The sequence below is a fragment of the Numida meleagris genome, chromosome 11 (genome assembly GCF_002078875.1).
Source record: "Numida meleagris isolate 19003 breed g44 Domestic line chromosome 11, NumMel1.0, whole genome shotgun sequence".
Classification (NCBI taxonomy): Eukaryota; Metazoa; Chordata; class Aves; order Galliformes; family Numididae; genus Numida; species Numida meleagris.
Window position 1 is genome coordinate 8,341,562 of NC_034419.1, and position 18,349 is coordinate 8,359,910.

At 39.1% G+C, this 18,349-nt stretch overlaps 1 protein-coding gene across 6 annotated transcripts in view; it reads right to left on the bottom strand.

The window, feature by feature from the left end:
- ARHGEF3 (Rho guanine nucleotide exchange factor 3) overlaps window positions 1-18,349 on the bottom strand; it is a 118,269-nt gene that overhangs the window by 22,564 nt on the left and 77,356 nt on the right. The window contains exon 1 of one of the 6 annotated variants that reach the window (XM_021409462.1): window positions 9,712-10,033. The exons of the other annotated variants lie outside the window; for them this stretch is intronic. Within the exon in view, the coding sequence (XP_021265137.1) occupies window positions 9,712-9,807 (96 nt within the window). The 5' untranslated portion in view covers window positions 9,808-10,033. Of the gene's footprint in view, window positions 1-9,711; window positions 10,034-18,349 lie in introns of those variants that run through there. 6 annotated transcript variants of the gene reach the window in all.

Consider the following 18,349-nt stretch of genomic DNA (forward strand, 5'->3'; position numbering starts at 1 on the left):
ACCATAAAGCAGACATTTCAAGTAAATGCTATGTTCTTCTGAGAGAGCGTATTTTTATCTATTCTTTTCATGGGAAGTGACAGGAAGAAAGATTAGAGTAATCACAATGGCATAATCATCATCACAAATTTATGACAAGAAAATATCAGATAAGAAGTTGCAAAATGCCACGCCTACCATTCTTCCAATGAGGCACGAAGGACACTGCTTCATTGTTAATTCATTCTGAAGATGATTCTATCCTATAAATACACACGTTGTATTTGTAGCATCTTTTTAATATTAAACTCTAACCTAATAGACTGCTGAATAAGAAAGGAAACCTCCAGCTTTTAACATACAGCTCTCCAAATATCAGCATTCTGATAAGAGGTGCTGCTTTCTAAAACTGTAATGTGGTAATTTCAAAATGGCATAACTTTAGCAAAGGGAGAATTTCTGTATCGTTGCTTTTGTCTCCATCTAACAGAGATAAATAGCAACTGAGGAGTCCAAATCTTTGCACATAGCACCTGCTCCTGGGCAAGCGAAACATTCAACAGCCACAAAAGCATTTTACAGTACAAAGTTAGAATTAGGCACTCAAACTAACTGCAGTTGCTGACACCTACACTGATGTTATCATTTCTTCATGTGCAAAATCAGCATCTAATAATTGGATATATTGCATCTAGCAACACAGTAAGCAGATCTGAAAAGCTTTTAGAGGGGGGAACTTGAGGGAAGAAGCTAGCCCTTCTCACACTCTTCATCCACAAAGTAAAAATATTCTTTTAGTAGCGTATGTAAAGAATAGAGCTCCTCCAAAGTTCAAAGTAAGCGCCTTCCTGTCAGAGTGAGTTAAATCTATTTGATAATATTGATTAGTTTTCTATCACTGTCATTTAACAAGGCCACCCAGAGCTTAATTATCACACTTGGATGGATAGATGGCTCTAGCAAAGATTGATTTTAATCTTCTAACAAACAGAAGGAAAGGAAACAAAAAGGACTAGGCCAGATTCCCTTTGCATTGTCCTCAGAATAGCAGAGCCAATGGCCTGGATAACACATACTGCAGGGCACAGAACAGTAGTCTAGGTGCCCTATAATAGATCTTCATTTGCTTCGGTATCTCATTTCAAAATTCCTTCACTCCGTATTCCTGACCAGCGAGCAGTAAAAGCAAATGTATGATCACCGCTAGCATGATTGGTTTTCCACCTGACTCTCTTATCAGCAACTTCAACAGCAGCCTACATAGCAGGCAACTGCTGCTGGGTTTGACGAACAAGAGAAAATATTTCGCTAAGGGCTCATTACACTTCATCCTCAGCCCATGTGCAGCACCACTGTGGTTGCACTGTTGATTTTTCTGAATGTATTTGAAAACAAATAAACTCAACCAAAGGAATGTGCAGAGATTTTTTAAGTCAGCCTAGAAAACAAGTGCTACGTGGAAACTTGAACAGGAACGTATCATTTTAAAGTATTAGAACTTACTCCCTTTGCCTTCAAAGGCGAACTAACCTCCTCTCAGCCCACACACAAACCAGCTGATACCAGCAATGCTCACTAAAAGCAGCTTACTAGTGTCAGTGTTACTGGAGTTCAAGGACTTCCCGAACCAACAGGTTCTTAGATAACGACCGGAAGAAGCTGACTTGGGTTTGCTAACTTTCTTGACGTGTTATCAAAGATATGACAGGCACTTTTTTCCTTTTTAATACACTGTTTGTGAACCTAGACATACACGTATCTAAAGTATTAAGTCGGTGTTTGGGAGCACTCATTGGTGCAAAGATTTTAATAGAAATTAGTCTCAAAGGAATTAACAGTGTTTTAAATGGGAGACTCCATAAACTGAAACAGCACAGCACCCTTTGTTTCAAACATAATTCACAAGTGGTGCCAGCAAACTAAAACAGAACCACTCTGTTTCAGACTTCATATTACTGGCTGAATTTCCATACTCCTATACTTTAAAGGTTATTAGTTTTTAGTCAACTTTATAAGGGTAAGTCAACATTTGTCATGGCAGGAAGCCCAACATTATTATTTTTATTAGTCTGCTACTAGTTAAATTGGCCTAAGATTAAACGGTTCTAATAAATGCCCCCAAACCTTGGAGTTCAATTAAAAAAAACACATTCAAGCTCTGTTCCACAGGATGTTATCAATATTTAACCTTCAGCAGAATTAAAAAAATGCAAACAAAGAAGGTCAAAATAGAAAAAGCAGCCTATGTTACAAGAGAGCCTCTTACTACAGCAAACAAGCTGAAAATAAAGCACGCCATGCAACTCACGTTTTTTGTCCCCACAGACACAGGTAAATCTAAAACTAGAACAACATTGTCAGTAGCTACTGAAGCCAATTAGAGACAATACTTCTTAATGCATGAAAGCACAGAAAATTTGCTTTTGCTTCATAGTATCTTAGAAATATTCTTGAACATTCACGCTCCTGGAGTTGCATGTGATGGTCAAGAGTAACAAAGCAGGCAACCCTAAAGCAGCTCCAAGTAGGGTTACCACTGTGCAACACGGAACTAAAATCATCCACACAAACCCATCTTAAAACATGGGAGATGTTTCACGCTAATAGAACACCGGCATCACAAAAGGTTTCTAAGCAAGTAAAGTAAATAGATACATAAAGGCAACTTAACCTGCCAATAAAATCATGTGTAACAGCCCTAAAACTTTCAGTGTTTCCTCACGTTCACGCCACCTGCATTCTGATGGGATCAGGAAAAGGTTTACTCCTCTCCCGCCAGTCTCCACAAAAACAGCCAGCAAATAAAGCAAAATCCAGAGACATTTTGTTTTAATCAGTTCTACAAAGAGCATCTGAACATATAGGTCAGGTACAAGGAAAAGCCATATAAAAAAGTGATGTATTCTCAGTTGTAAGTTACAGTTTGCATCAGGCTATGCCACCACGGGCGTTATCAAGGACCAGCTCATTCCCACAGACAGGCTGCTATCATTTACCACCAGCCTAAGACCTCAGATTGCATTTGCCATACGCAAGGCAGAACCACCGAAGTGTCAGCAGCATAGGGCCAAGTTGTGTCCAGCTATTCTGACTGATAGTTCATCTGTCTGCAAAATCCAGACATCAAATGCCTACCAGCATTTAGGAAGTGAAGGCAAATTAACAGAGAAACTTCACACTGAGGTGAATTAACGTAAGTTACAGAAATCCTGGAAAACCCAGACAACTAACATCGTCTCCATTTAAAGCTGCTTGTACAGACTAAGACCTCGCTTCTGGAACAAGCAGAATACAAAGCCAGACTGGCAGTTAAGAAGCAGACATCTTACAATAAGGTACTGCATGGAACCATAAAAGCAAGCTGTTGTTTCAAACTGATGTTGAGCAGATCAGATCAGCAATTCCACATGTGGTGGTTTGATGTTTCCACGCTTAGCTCACCGCAATTATACTGCACACAAACGCGAAATATATCAAAACTCCAACTTGCTAATGTATCATTAAAAATGAAAATAGCATAGACATTTATGAAGACCAAAGAAAATTCATGCCCTGCAATTTATCTCAAAATCTTTTGGCCACCCTGGCTCCACGCCTGTTTCTGATGTTAGCAAGGTGCCACAGCTTCTTTACCTTCCTGCACTCCCCTGGACAGGTTAAACATGGTAATGAGGCCAAGGCAGCCTAGAGCTTCTACTGCACATCTCTGTACTAAGGATACTTGGGTACAACAAAAAGCAGGCTGCAGACAGCCCTAAGTCCTAGGGCTAGGATATCCACCATGTAGGAGATGGCAGTGGACAATGGATAGATTAGAACATCCTGGAGATGCAAAAGAATTCTGTGCCACCAAACACTGGTGTTTGTACAATTCTTACAACTCAAGCTTGAAGAAAGAAGAACATTTTCTAACAAAGATATGTAGCAGTACTTAGATAGCTAACACATCTGTCTCCATCCCTTGTTTGTGGTTATGAAAAACATTTGTGTTTAGATGAGAAAACTAATCCCAATCATGAACGTCTTTTCTCTGCACACATACAAGCCTCAAGGGATATGAGATTACTGCAAGTTAAGGAATCCATTTTTGAGGGATCTCCTTGTCAAAATACCGAAAGTACATCTTGAACTTCTTGAACAGCTCTTGAACCACTTCTGCTTCTCTCTAACTGTGCTTTTTTTGTCCTTAACCACAAGCAGCATTAACTTTGATGTTGTTCAAGATGCTCAAAAGCTTCCACGGCCCTACTGGGGACATGAAATTTTATCTTAACCAGACTGACCTGTCTGTACATAAACTATGCAATTCCAAGCAAATATGGTATTTCACAACTCTTCCCTGACACCCCCACCCCCCTCACCCCATTTAAATAAGTTTGTTAACTACATTAACTTTCTTTTTTAAGACATTTAGCATGTTTAACTACGGATTAGCTTAAGAATCACTGAGAAGGAATAGCACAGTACTTCCAAGGCTTCTCCCAACTCATACAGCTGGCTCTCTTGTGATCAAGAAAAGATTAAATGGAAAGAGTAAAAAATACTGAAATTGAATAATATTACAGATTTAAAATAAACAGATACATACAAGAGGATTAAGTCATTAGATAGACAAAATTCTACAGCACCCCCAGGAGCAGGCATCTTGCCTGGTTCATTTTGTTTACCTTTGCAAAGTAAAAGCTTTTGTTGTTTACAGAGGCAAATACCTTTTAAGATCAAAAAGGATAGGAAAGGAAATACAACATGCCAAACACCGATGGTCACTGAAGAACAACACAGAATTCTATTGAAAGAGAGACACTCAATAACTTTTTGTTTCTCCTAGCATTTTATAACCAAATTCAGATACATTTATTTTTGTACCTAAGCAGATCCATTAAAACAAAAAGTATTATTTAGAAACTGGACTTTAACCTGTGTAAAAATAGCCTCTGATCTTATGTTCTTAATCAAAATTACCCACAATAGTTCATTCTTTTGGTCAACATCAGCATGTTAACTTTGCCATTGTGTTGTTACATTCCTGAGTCAGAGAGTCAGCTACTAAAAACTAATGATTTTTATACAGACAGTAAAGTTACTGATAAAGCAGTAACTATAAGTAGTAACTAGAAACAAAAAAATCCATTATCCCACTAACTCGGAAACGATGGTTGTTTATGTGTCACACTGCTTACAAGTCTTGACTTCTAACATATTTTTATTTTGTAGAATCATAGAATCATTAAGGTTGGAAAAGATCATGAAGGTCATCAGAGTGCAAGCACTGACCCACCCCCACCATGCCCACTGACCACGTCCCTCAGTGCCACATCTCCATGGTTCCTGAACACCTCCAGGGACGGTGACTCCAGCACTCCCTGGGCAGCCTGTGCCAGCGCATTACCACCCTTTCTGAGAAGAAATTTTTCTTAATATCCAATCTAAGCCTCCCCCAGCAAAACGTAAGGCCATCACCTCTCCAGGAGGGGCATGAATGATAAGAGCATCATGCAGTACTACAGCTGCTACTAAACACCTCATACTATTAAGTATACTACAATTCTGTCAAATTTGGCAGGTGAGAAATAGTTCAGCTGATTCTAGTCAAAGTTTATTCATGTTTGATTAAATCCAACTTTCCACCTGTTTTGCCTTTTTCTAAAGAGATGTAGAAAGAGATGTAGAACAATTGTGAAAAGTTTCCCTTCGTCTCAAGTATTGCGTCTGTATTTGCTCAGGACATGATTTTATCAGTCTTCTCAGAGTACTCAGAATTACCAGCACATCATTCCCTTAAAATTTAATTCAACTGAATTAGACTCACTGAAGATCTAATTTTGTTTCCAGTAGTATTAGAATTCTATCGAGTAGCAGAATGATACTAGCACGTAGGAAGACGCATGATGAAAACTGGGAAATAACGTAACGTTTCTCATGCTATCTGAAGAGCTTTCCATATCGTTTGGGTATGTTACTTCACACAAACTCACAGACTTGGTCGTCCAAGTCATATAAGCCTCTAAATCTCCATTTCAAATCAGTTCCTGACTATTATACAACACATTCATTATATAAACTAGTAGGCTCCAATCTCACCATAACAAATTCTATTGCATCAAGGATACAAGGAAATCAGGTAAGATCATTCATATTAAACTATGCTTTACAGGAACTAAAAACTACAATTAGAAAATTGCACATGCATCTCACCTACAGAACATCAGCTGTACCACCATTACGCTACTGCCATCATCCCAGAAGACTGTGTTCCTATGGGACACCATTTGACTTAAAGGAATTATCTGTACTACTGTATTGGTGGGCTCCATAACATGCCTGATTTTGGTCCAACATCTGCATTGAGGCACAGTCATTCCCAAACGTGATTCCAGACTTCACATTGTGAAGAATGTGCAGATTTAAGTATTTGTTCTATAAGTTCATAGACACTAATTGGGTTGCTTCCAAGCATGACAGGCAAAATAACTGCAGCTCTCTAATTCCATTTAGCTAAAATTAAGGCAGCTCTGCTGTACTTCTCATTGGCTCTGTGCCTCAGCATGCCCGATTTACAAATTTAGTATAGGAAACCGATTAAAAGTTGTCTTTGAACACCACACTCACCATATAACGATCTCATATGACCATTCATAAACCACAGTACATTAGGCACCCAGTGGTACTGGGTATCCAGTTAACCTCACCAACATCCATGAAACTAATAAGCCATGGCACAGTTTGCAATGTCATTGAGTAGATAAGCAACAAAGCCTTGACTTTTGCCAAACTCCTCTACTTCATTAGGTTGAAACTTCTGAGAGCAGTTACTTTTTTTTTCTTCTTCCACCATTTCTTCTGAATGGAATCTATATTCAGCATCTTTTTCATTAGTAGTATGTTGTCAAAGCACATGAGAACAGGCGCACTGGTGCCTTGGAGCATTTTCCTCATGCACCACTTCTCTGATATTAAACAATAAGAAATTATTCAAAAGAAGATATAATGAAAAGCATTAGAAAGGAAATTTTATTCCCAGTTCAATGTTGCTGTTTGCCTCACACACTGAAGTACAGAGGTACACAATCAGAACTTTCAGTCTCACCCTGTAACTGTGCGTGCCACCCCCCTGCTGCCCATCCAGCACTTGGGTTTCGCTGCTGCTGAGAGGGGAGCTTGCTACAGCTGCTGAAACAGCAGACAGTACATCACAGGAAAGGATGTGGGTTTGAATTTTTATTTTTTTTTTTAAATACCTTGAAGCAAGCAAATTTCAGTTTTGTCAATTATTTACTTCTGTCTCACAAGAAAAGATGGAAAGAACTCAACATCTCTGTACCATTTACACTTAGAATTGCACTTCAGTATTTTACGTATATAAAGGCCTTATTCTATTTTCTACATTAACTCATTCCTCAGGCACTGCAGTGTTTTGCTGCACTTAAACTGTATTTAAAAAGAAATGTGATAGCTGTACTTTAATCGCAGGTACCACAGTCTTTTCTCTGATTCCAGATTTTTACTGTTCACATACGTTTCAGGCATTTTGTAAGTCATTATTTTGTGACTGTGGAACTTCTACAGAATTTATGCTGAAGAAGATAAAGTGTGGCTTAAAGAACACTGTAAGCAGGAAACCTCTGTTCTCTCTTCTGCCACTAACTCATTCCTCAGAAACATTGGTGGTTTTCCTCTGCAGCTCTACACCCAAAAGTCTAATAGAAAAGAAAAAAAAAAAAATCAATCCATTGTCAGTAAGCTTCTGCTTGCTACTCAGAGACCTTCAGCTGGAAATGTGACATTTCAATAATACTGATAAATATGCATATTTTTCACCAGTCTTAGTTAAAAATTAATGGAGTCACATTATGTACATGCCCAAGGTTTTTGCTGAATTTCACAAGAAATATTTAAAAATCATGAATTCTGACTTAAAACCAAAATGCAATAGGCACAGCAGAAAATGCATTCTATTCCACATGACAAAATGTATACACGTTAGGTTATTAACTAAATCAACCAACTTCCCACATTAATAACTAAAATGGTTTTCAAAAGGTTTTCATTAGCCAGAAATTCATAACCCACACACAGCAAGTTAGCTTGCTGGTGTAGTAACATAAATCTGTGTTAGAAGGCGCCCAATAGCTTTCTTTTCATTACTAAAGGGTGGAGAAAAAGCTTAACATTTTATTTGGAGAAGAAATGAGAATTTTTCCCAAAGTAGAAAGACTGTAAGAAAAAAAAACAGGTTGCATGCATCTATCCTTATCATTCCTTCCCCAAAGTGCATTTATTTTTGCTTCCCTAAACAAATTTTTGGAGTGGCTGATGGTGACAAACACAAGAATGTTTAAAAGTTCATTTCTCAAAACAGAAAAAGGGGGAAGTCCAACTACTCTCAGAAATCAGCCTGAAAGCACAGGTTGAATTTTCTTAATCATACAAAATACAAAATGAAAGGTTATAAGTCCAAAACAACTGTTTGCAGCCTGTAATTTTGATTGATCACATCTGTCATTAGACAATTCCTCATGCTCTAAGCTTTCACTGAGATTTTTTTATACAAAATTTGACTGCAATTAAGCTGCCCTTCCCAACTGCAAGACTCTTCACATTTGACTATTTTATTCATCCATTAAAAGAAGAAAAAAAAAGCTCATACACTGAAAGACAAAAAACATATTTCTTAAATAGTAGATAGGAAAACCAGTACCTTAAGTGAACTATTCACTGCTTACCAACCCAAGCTTTACATGCAAGCACACACACACATTCAGGGTGCTAAGTTCCAAAAACAAAGTTGACAAAATTTCAGTTTTGTTAACAGCATGAATTAGAATCCTTTATGTAAAAGTACACAGAAAAGCAAGAGTGCAGAGTCTTATTAGTTCCTGGCTTAAACAAGGGCACTTGGCTTATGTTACACTCAACTGCCGGAGGTAATTAAACTTTGATGTAGTTGTATTAAATGCACTGAATGTAGTAAGTTGTCAAGTTACTCAGCAACCAAGACTAATGAAAAAGCTGTATGCTTAAGTGAGAAAAACTTTCAGAAAGAAGTTTGCTTTCCTCCAGCACAGCTATGCAGACTCACTAAGGTCACTTTTCTTTCCACAGCAGAGCACAGAGCAGACTAAACACTAACCTAAAGTATTGAAGTCCTGCACGAACACTGCTCCATGAAAGTTTCCACCATTTATGAGAATTTTGCAAGCAAGTTGAGCTTTGGTTAATGAGTAAGTTATTTCATGTCACGTTAAAGGATTTCATTTTAAGAGAGTATAAAACCTGCTGATACGGCAGGGTTTGGTTAGCCATGCAGATGGATTAATTTCTTGATTTATTTCTGATGGGGAAAAGACAAATGAAGTGCTTTAAGACACCATTTTCCAGATTCCTCTGCTGTCAACAAAGATATAACCGGTACCTGCGTACATTTCAGGACCTGCATAGCACTACAGTAAAACACATACAAACGACTTTAAGCAACATATCTAAAATAGACATTTCACAACTAGCCTCCTAAAATAGTAACTTTATTTCCTTAAAGCGACAGATGAAAAGATCTAGATTCCTTAGTCCTTGCCTTATTCCAACGTTCAGTGCCTAGAGAAAGCAGCAAGGAAGCCAGGACAAGCCGGGACCGTGCACAGCAGCCATTCCCCAAGCACACCCATCTCCCCAAAGCAAGGCAGAGCACACTGCAAGGAAGAACAAAGTTGCAGCCGTGCCCCGGCAAACAAGTACCTCCGTCTCTTTAGCCGGGCTGCTCGCTCCCTCTACATCCAAGGCGCAATTCGCCCTCTTGACCGTCAGGTAAAAGGGGTAATCCTTGGCCACCATCGCGGCGGCGGGAGAAGCGGTTTCGGGTGTCACAGCTGATTCTGACCGAGTCCAAAACGCGAGGACGGGGCCGAGCCGAGCAGGCTGAAGCGTCCCGCCCGAGACTCCAAGCGCGTGGCCCGGGGACGGCGAGGAGCGGCAGGCAGCCGGCACGGAACTGGACGCGGGCAGCAGACGCGCACGGAAGGCAGCAGGCGGCCGCCCCTCAGCACGGCCCGCCCCGCTAGGCGGGAACGGCTCCACCGCCTCAGGGAGAGGCGGAGCTGCGCGAGCTCCCCCGCGGCACGCAGCCGCCCACCGGGGCAGGGGAGGCGGCGGACGAGGCACCCTTGTCTGTCGGCTAAGCTGTGCTCCCTCAAGGACGCAGCAGCACTCTTAACACCTATTATAAGCAGAAAATTCAACCTGGCCTTCCCGCTTGCTTGTCGTGGAGTAAATGCAGTTCAGTTACTGACCTGCTATTGTGCTTTCCTGACAGCTGAGTACCTGACAGGACTTCCTGGCAAATAACAGCTCTCCCAAGTGCCCCTGCACTCACGTCTCACAACAGTTTACATTCCTGTGGATGGCAGTGGCATCTGCATCCTGCTGACCTGAAGAGTGCTGCTCACTCAAGTTCTGCTGTGCATTTTTTCTGTTCGCCCACATTGTTGCTTCTTCCTGTCTGGCAAGCAGTAGTTTGTTCCTTGTGCTTTTAAAGTTACACTGCTATTGTTTAGTCCAAGAGCTCCCATACCCGCACCCCTCATTGTAATGAACTGAGGGAGTGGAAAACACCTCTGCCCAACACAGCACACAGGGCCTTTCTGTGCCAGTGTAGCAGGCACACTGTGTGATGCCTTCCTCAGGACAAAGGTAGTGAATCTTTCCTGAAAAAAAGAGAGGAAGGGCTAAGGGGCCCAGCCTGTAATATGGGACTGATCAAACAAAAAGAGTAAATGGGAGACAAGGAAAAGGAAACTGTGACTAGGAAGCTGGCCGGAGAAGGAGGGAAGGATATTTTCAGCCAAAGGAAGCAGCACAGCTGAGAATAACTTTACAGTCCAACAGAATTAGCCATGTTTTTAAAGGTAGAGATATGATGGATGTTGTTTTACAAGCATTTCTTTTCCCAAATGTTGTCATCAGACAGCAATGCCTTTAGAACAAGCTTATTCAAATGGCAGACTTGGTCCTTACATGGATGCTTCCTTTAACTTCAATATCCCAAGCACACAATGTCTATCATTATTTTCCCAGGCCTTTTCAAGGAGCAACCACAGTAGAGCCTGACATGGTCGCCTGTTAAACAGATCTCTCTCTATTTTGTAGTAATCTGCTCAGAAAAACAAATAAAAACCCCAAACAACCCACAGCACACACCAGTCTCCCAAGCCCCTAGCTCCTGGAAAAACAAGTCAGAAGAAAATCAGCAGAAGTTCAGTTTGTCCAGTCCTTCTACTAGTGAAATTTGAAGTGATGAGCAGTACTGCTCTCCCCATTTCCGAGGAGCCAAGGAAGGACTGGACAAGGCTCATTGGAAGCAACAGTGTTAATGTAAAACAGGGAATGATTTTTCAATACATTGAACCAAAGAAACAAAAGGAGCATCAGATTAAACCACACAGCAGCATATTTGGAGAAAAAATTGAGCCAATTCTTCATATTATGTACAGTTTTCAAGTTATATGCAGTGGACGTATTTGTTGCAAAATACTGCTGCAAAGAATGTCTCTCAGCCACAAGTTACTGGCTACTGTGACAGTATTTTAGGAAACAACCTGTCATGGTATTTTCTTTTTCATACTCCTCCCTAAGAAACTACTGTTGACCACCACTGGAGAATTGATACTAGGCTAGACTGATCATTGCTGTAGACCCATTACTCTCTATTTTTATAAGATATGAAAAGAATTTTATTTTGGTGAAGATTACTTGTCTTAGCTATGCATTTCTGAAAGCACAAACAGCTTTCATCCATATGAATGAAACTCATCTTCAGTGTGATATCCAGGGGATATTCCTCCTGTGAGCACAATCCATTGGACAGTTTCTCCTTACATTTCGAATGCATCAAAACACTAATACGCACAGGTTACTCAAAATGGCCAGAACCTCCTGAGAACACTGCAGCAGCTGTGCAGCCATTTACACCCAAGAAGTCTTGCTTTCAAATACCATCTGTGTATGCTTGTTTATGCATGTGTATGCTAAAGCCATTTTAGAAATCAGCTCCACTTAGATCAGAAGAAAAGCCTTCAGGGCATCCCCTCAAGCCTTTCTAGTCCTTGTCATATGCTTCACAGTGTAAAGAGCACTTCACACAGGACAGGAGTCTACTGGCTTGGAGGCTGAAATAATGAACATGAAAAAAACAACAAAAAACCATGTAAAGAGAGAGAGCTCATCTTTTTTTCTGATTCATCAGGCCAGTGCACTTCAGCTTAACTAAGTATTATTGAGAAATGAGAGAAAAGTCCATCTTACAAGTAATATAATCCTTTAACTACTAGAAATAGGCAGGACCAATAAATTCCAGGGTAAACTGCACCTAAAAGACTATAACTTCCATGAACACCTAAAACAGGATTCATTAGAGACTTTGGATGCTTGCCTCCTCTTCTAGTAGAGCTGGTTCAGAACTGAAATTTGGGCCTGAAGTTAATTGATGCACCTAACTCTGTAAGCATCATGTTATCTGATGGAATTACATAACAGGACAATTCAAACAATTCTCTCATAAAATCATTCAGAAAAGGGTTGTTTTTCTTTGCTTATTTTCCATTTCTTTTTCTTTTTCTTCCTCTGTTCAATACAGTTGCCCACCACCATTGACCTGGTTCAGGACTAAAGTTCACTGCTAAAATTGTTCTGTAATCATCTGGTTCACACCACTGATTTTATTTCGTTTCCTCACACAGTCAAAACTAAATACTAATGTATATATTGCAAAAGTATCTGTCTGTATGACAAAGTTGTCTGAAACATTTAAGCTTTAAAACCTTACAAATATCCTCACAATGTGGCTAGAATTCCTTTTAATCGTACGTTAATCTTCATCATATAGCTTTGATCAGAAACTTGGAAATTAAAATACTGTTGTTAAAAGATCTCAAAAAGGATACAAAATACAATGGCAAAAGAGCAAAAACAGGAAAAGAAATCCTGATTCCTTCCAAGCAGTGTTTAAGAAGCCATTTTGCTCAACAGCAATAAAAGGAACTGAAACATTTTATCTAAACATCTAAGTAAGAAAAAGCCAAATGGAGCAAAGCATCTTTATCCATGGGCATTAAGGAGTTCAATGGAACATAAAATCATCAGTCAAAGCTGAACTCAGCCTAAGGAAAAAAACACACAAATAGATTGTTTACACTTTGGGGTTGGTAATTTTGTTGTCTTGTTTAGGTTTTGTTTTAACATGATCTTTGCCAACACATTCCAACTGCCTTTGGGCAGAAATGCAGAATCCGTAATTAAACAGAAATATTTTGAAACGTCTACACCTAGATCTTGATTACCTTCTTCCTCCTCATGTGCTAATGTGACTGTTTTCCCTGTTAAGAGTCAAAATTTGTTTTGACAAGTTGTTAAAAAAAAAAATCAGTTACATGCAATCAGTTTCCGGTAAAAAATTACATGTCTGGTTGGCTATCTCTGCTTTTCTTCCCTCACCCAATTTAACATCATCCTCATTGCTGGGTTGTTTTTTTGTTTTTGTTTTTGTTTTTGCCTGCAACAATTCAGTCTAATGTATTTATTTATTTTTAATTACAACTAGAAAAGCTAAAAGAGAAAACACAGCTAACTGTATTTATCCTCTGATCCATGTTTGTGGGAGTTTTCTTTCATTCTGGATCATTTAGAAATACAAATTATGCTCCTAGACATACATTTCACAAAGAAACCATATTTGTGACAAGTTCCCAGTAATAAGACAAGAATTTAATTAAAGGTATAATGCTTTGAAAAATAAAACTTATCACTATCATCTTCAGATATGCCATATTCCCAACTGACTTTTTTAATACTATTAAAAACAATAAACAGTTCATTGCTTTGCTTTCAAAGCAGATTAATTTCTGTATGAATATCAAGTTATCCAGTTATCTCTGAATCACCTGAAATACAATAGCTTGGATGTCTTGCTTCATCACCCTGGGTTTATAGTGAAAGGCAAAGTGTGTTGCAGAGGATCAGCATCTCTATACAATTTTGGCTAGGAGTGCAGAGTACTTGTTATGTTCGCACTCCGTGGATTATTCTTAGAGCACAGGTATCTCATACAGGCACCCATCACTAGTACGTAGTTTCATCAAATTAACAAAACAAAACCCACCCCAACAGAAGCTGCTACTTCTAAGAGGCACAATTTCACTAAGAAAATTCAGATAAAATTTGCTACTATAAAATGACCAGGGAAGGTTAGGCAAGCCAATGCTGCACACGCGCACACAGTTCTGCACTGAGAATATCTGAAGCCTCTCTTCAACGCACTCCAGCATCTCTTGAAGGTGATCATTAGGAAGCTTTCATTTCAGAAAGGAAACTACGAACTCTTCCCACTCCCCTAAAAAACAATTTTAGAAGTAGTTATTTCAACAAAACTGTATAGATTTGAATCTGCTCAGGAGCTGGAATGCAGGAACTGTGATGACGTAGTAGCTAGAAAGCATATTAACTGCAAGATAAAGGATATTTATCAGGCAGCTGCACAGCTGTTCATGAAACTGCAATTTCCTCATTGCAAATACAGACTGTACATGCATCAGTGAGAGTGACAATTCACTAGGTAATAAATATAAGAAGAGGATCACTTGATTAAACACATTGGTGCTAAGAAATTCCAATAAAAATAGGATTACAGGATAAATGATTACCATTAAAAATCTAGTCTCAAAAACCACAGCTATAATTTTTCCAGGTAGAGTCATAATCCTGCAAAGATCAGCGCAGAACAAAGAAACACATCTCAGGGGAACACCTGACATTACAAAAGTGAAGCCCAATTTTCTATTCTGCCCAGACTCTCCATTTGAAGATTATCTTTCATATGACCCTTATTTGTGCAGCTTATGGAGTAACAAGGGGAGGAAGAAGTTAAACACTTACATTTCCTCACTGTTATCATGCTCGCTGCTTTGGGACTTGCAGCCAAGAAATCCTGAACTATTTCCCCTGATTTTTTTCAAATAAAATGAAAAATAGCAGGAGTCTTCTTTGTCTTCCATTGTGGATGATTCCTATTTCAAAGTACCGCCTTTATGTCGAAGTGCATTCATGTGGAACTGATGGATAGAGAGACATGATTCTCATACAGATCATCATGAACACATTACTGTATAAGCACACATCATTTATTCTGCAATCTGCAGGCTTTGAAAGTCAAACACTCATATGTTGTTGAAGCTTTTTCATGTGAGTGTGGAACAAGTCTGCACTGGGAGATAAACGTGAAAATCTGCCAATTTTTTGTGTTGTTTTGTGTGTTTTTTTTCTCATCTTCACATATCTTTCGATTACTTTCATACTGCGCAGTTAAAGGATGCCCTCTAACAATTGCATTTGCACTGAGATAGAAACAGTTCCTCAACAGAAAGAGCAATCAGCCTCAGGAAGACAGTAAGAAATCATTTTTTAAGCTGCCTCAAACTCATATCCAACTGTTATGGTGTCTGCCTCCTGCAGCTCAAGACCAACAAAGGCCCACTGAGAAAATCAGGAAGGATTCATGCTTCTCCACCCCTCTGCCACACCCAGCAATGCAAACTAATTACTAAGCATGGTGGTCCCTCTGGAGGGAATGCAGAGGGTGTGGTGAGGCTGGATGAGATGACCCTTAATGATTTATACTTGTAACAAAGCACTTGCTTGAGCTTCTCTTCCTATACTTCCCCAGGGAAGAACAACAGAGGAGGTGGAGAGCATTGTACTGATTTATCTGGGTGGATTTTGAAGAGCCACACAAGGCCTGTAGAAGTGACCTTGAATGTAAATGTTCTTTCCTTACATTGAAAGAGGCATTCTACATACAGAGAGGAAATTACTAGGAGCCACTTGTGCGTTGTTTAAACGGGATTAAATGTAATAAAATTCTTTTGCATACATTACAGGCATTGAGGGAGCAGAAATTTCTTGCCCTGCTGACTGGAGAATTAAGTAACAAATTTGTTCATAGGACACCACTGTCTCTAATAGAAAGTATTTACCAAGACATCACAGTAGTGGCATTTGCTTTGTTTTGATGAAATTATAACAACACTTATATTACATGAATAACTCCATAATACTTACTCTTAGGAAAGGGAGCATTTTATTGTATTTTGCTGTATGCATGTAAGTGTATGCTTAGGTATGGACAAGAAGAAAATGAAGAAAGGATTAACTATTAAGAATAACAGGAATTTTCCCCACTCTATAATTGATACTGGCCAAAAAACACTTACTTTGTCCCTCCAACTGCAATATGTAAAGCAAAGTTTGGGGTTAATGTAGTTTATGAGGCCAAATTCTATAATGGGGGAGGGTGGAAGGAAGCAACAGAAGAGCTTTCAGTTATATAGGTCCTTCTTCAGGTCAGAAATATAAGCAGCAAACAGACTGTGGCCTCCTCATTTTCCTTCTCATTTTCACTTACTCATCTGGTAGCACAAACTTTAAACCTTCCTCCACTGTTCATCTGTCCAGTTTGACACAAACTTTGCCACATTTACATGTTAGTATGATCCTCCCCATTCATCAGAAGTTATCTGAGAATAGTCACATTCATAAAGATTTTTATTATTTTCATGAAATTTGGAATACATTTTTGTTTCAGGAAGTGCAGTACTCAAGATGCAAAGTCCAAAAGTTCTGACGACAGTGGACATTATTTTACAGTACAACTGAGATTAATTTACTAACAATTTGCCACTTTTAAAAGAATAACCTTCACTTCCAACAACAATAACTCTCCACTCCAACAAGAAGAAATACTGGCTTTCTTTTGCGAGGTTTCTTCCACTGCTTTAGTGAGCTGAATATGTTATTGTGCCATTGGAAAAATGCTAGAACAGACCAAAGTGGAGGGAAAGTGCACAGGTACAAATAAGGACAGGACAGGGAAAAAAACTAATCTTTCTCCTCCAAATAGTGATGAACTGTTAGCTCAACATAAGTTCTTTCATGAAGTCATACACAAAGAATATTGTCAGCATTTCAGATTTTGGACCAAAGTTTTGGATAAGAAGCTTTTTATTATTATTTTTAAACAGATCCACCTACTAATTTCCATAACAACCATGTGCTGTTGCTCATCCTCTAGTCAGCTATTTTTGCCAATTTGAGTATCTTGAAATTAAGAAAACATCTGTGCCTTCCGAATAAAAATTCTGAACACAAGCCTTAAGACTGACTTCATGCTCTCCTGAGCATGATGTACCTTGCCTAGCTCACAGCCAAGGAGATACCAGCAGCATTTCTACACTCAAAGTCTGGCAACTTAAAATTTGCTGGTACAGATTACAAGACAGGCAAGAGAAAGGAATAATGACAATCACACAAAACAGTGAGACTACTGAGTGCTTTACAAACAGTAAAAACTGTCTAATATCTCAGCTACGATAGAGCAATCCATAGCATGCCTTCTTGCCTGGTGTAATACTCAATGACAACCCAGTGCAAAAAGCCTCCATATTTGGTCCTGGATAGGTTTTGCAGATCCCACAGTGTCTTAGAATTGAAATTATCACAGTGATTAACAAAACAAAACAAACAAACAAAAAAAATTAAGTCATCCATTTCTCATCCTTTCCCTGTGAGGGAGGAGCAAAAATATGATATAACTTCAAAAAGAAGAGTCCTCCCAAAAACTGATAATGCACCAACAAGCGACAGAACCTGCCTACTCCCAGTACCAAGTGTTGTACAGCTGTATGACCTTACAGGGCCACTAGCAACAATGTGACTAATGTTTAGAAGACGCTTGAAATGGGGCATAACATCTTCAAACAGCAATAACTCACATCAGGCCAGAACTTCTTTGTTCACACCCCTTGACCCGGAATCAGGGCATCAAGAAGCCATTTTCAGGAATGTTTTACTTTGGGTTACAAGCGGGTTTCTCGTAAGGTTACAAAGTACTATCTTCCCAAGGGAAAATATGATGAAGTAATCCATGCTGCACAGAAGTTACTGTAACAAGTTTTAATTGAAACATAAAAATAGAAATAAGACAAATAGTTTTCCTGCATACCTCATTCTTAGTTCAAGAACGCTATTTATAATTTCTGAAGGCTGTCCCCTCTCTGATTAACTTGTTATAAATTAGTTATCAACTCATTTTGCAATCTGGCAAAAGACTGAGTGCATCCTACTTTTACGTTAGCTCCGATGTCAAATCTGCAACCACGTTCCACCATAAGGCGCATCGCTTCCCAGCAGAGATGAATTTTAGACAAGTCCCTAACTACCATAGTCAACTTTGTTCCCAAAGTAGCAGACAGAGTCAACACTTCGAAATGGAAAGGAAATATTGGAAAGTAATTCTATCCACCACCAATAAAATAATAGCTAGATAAGGATG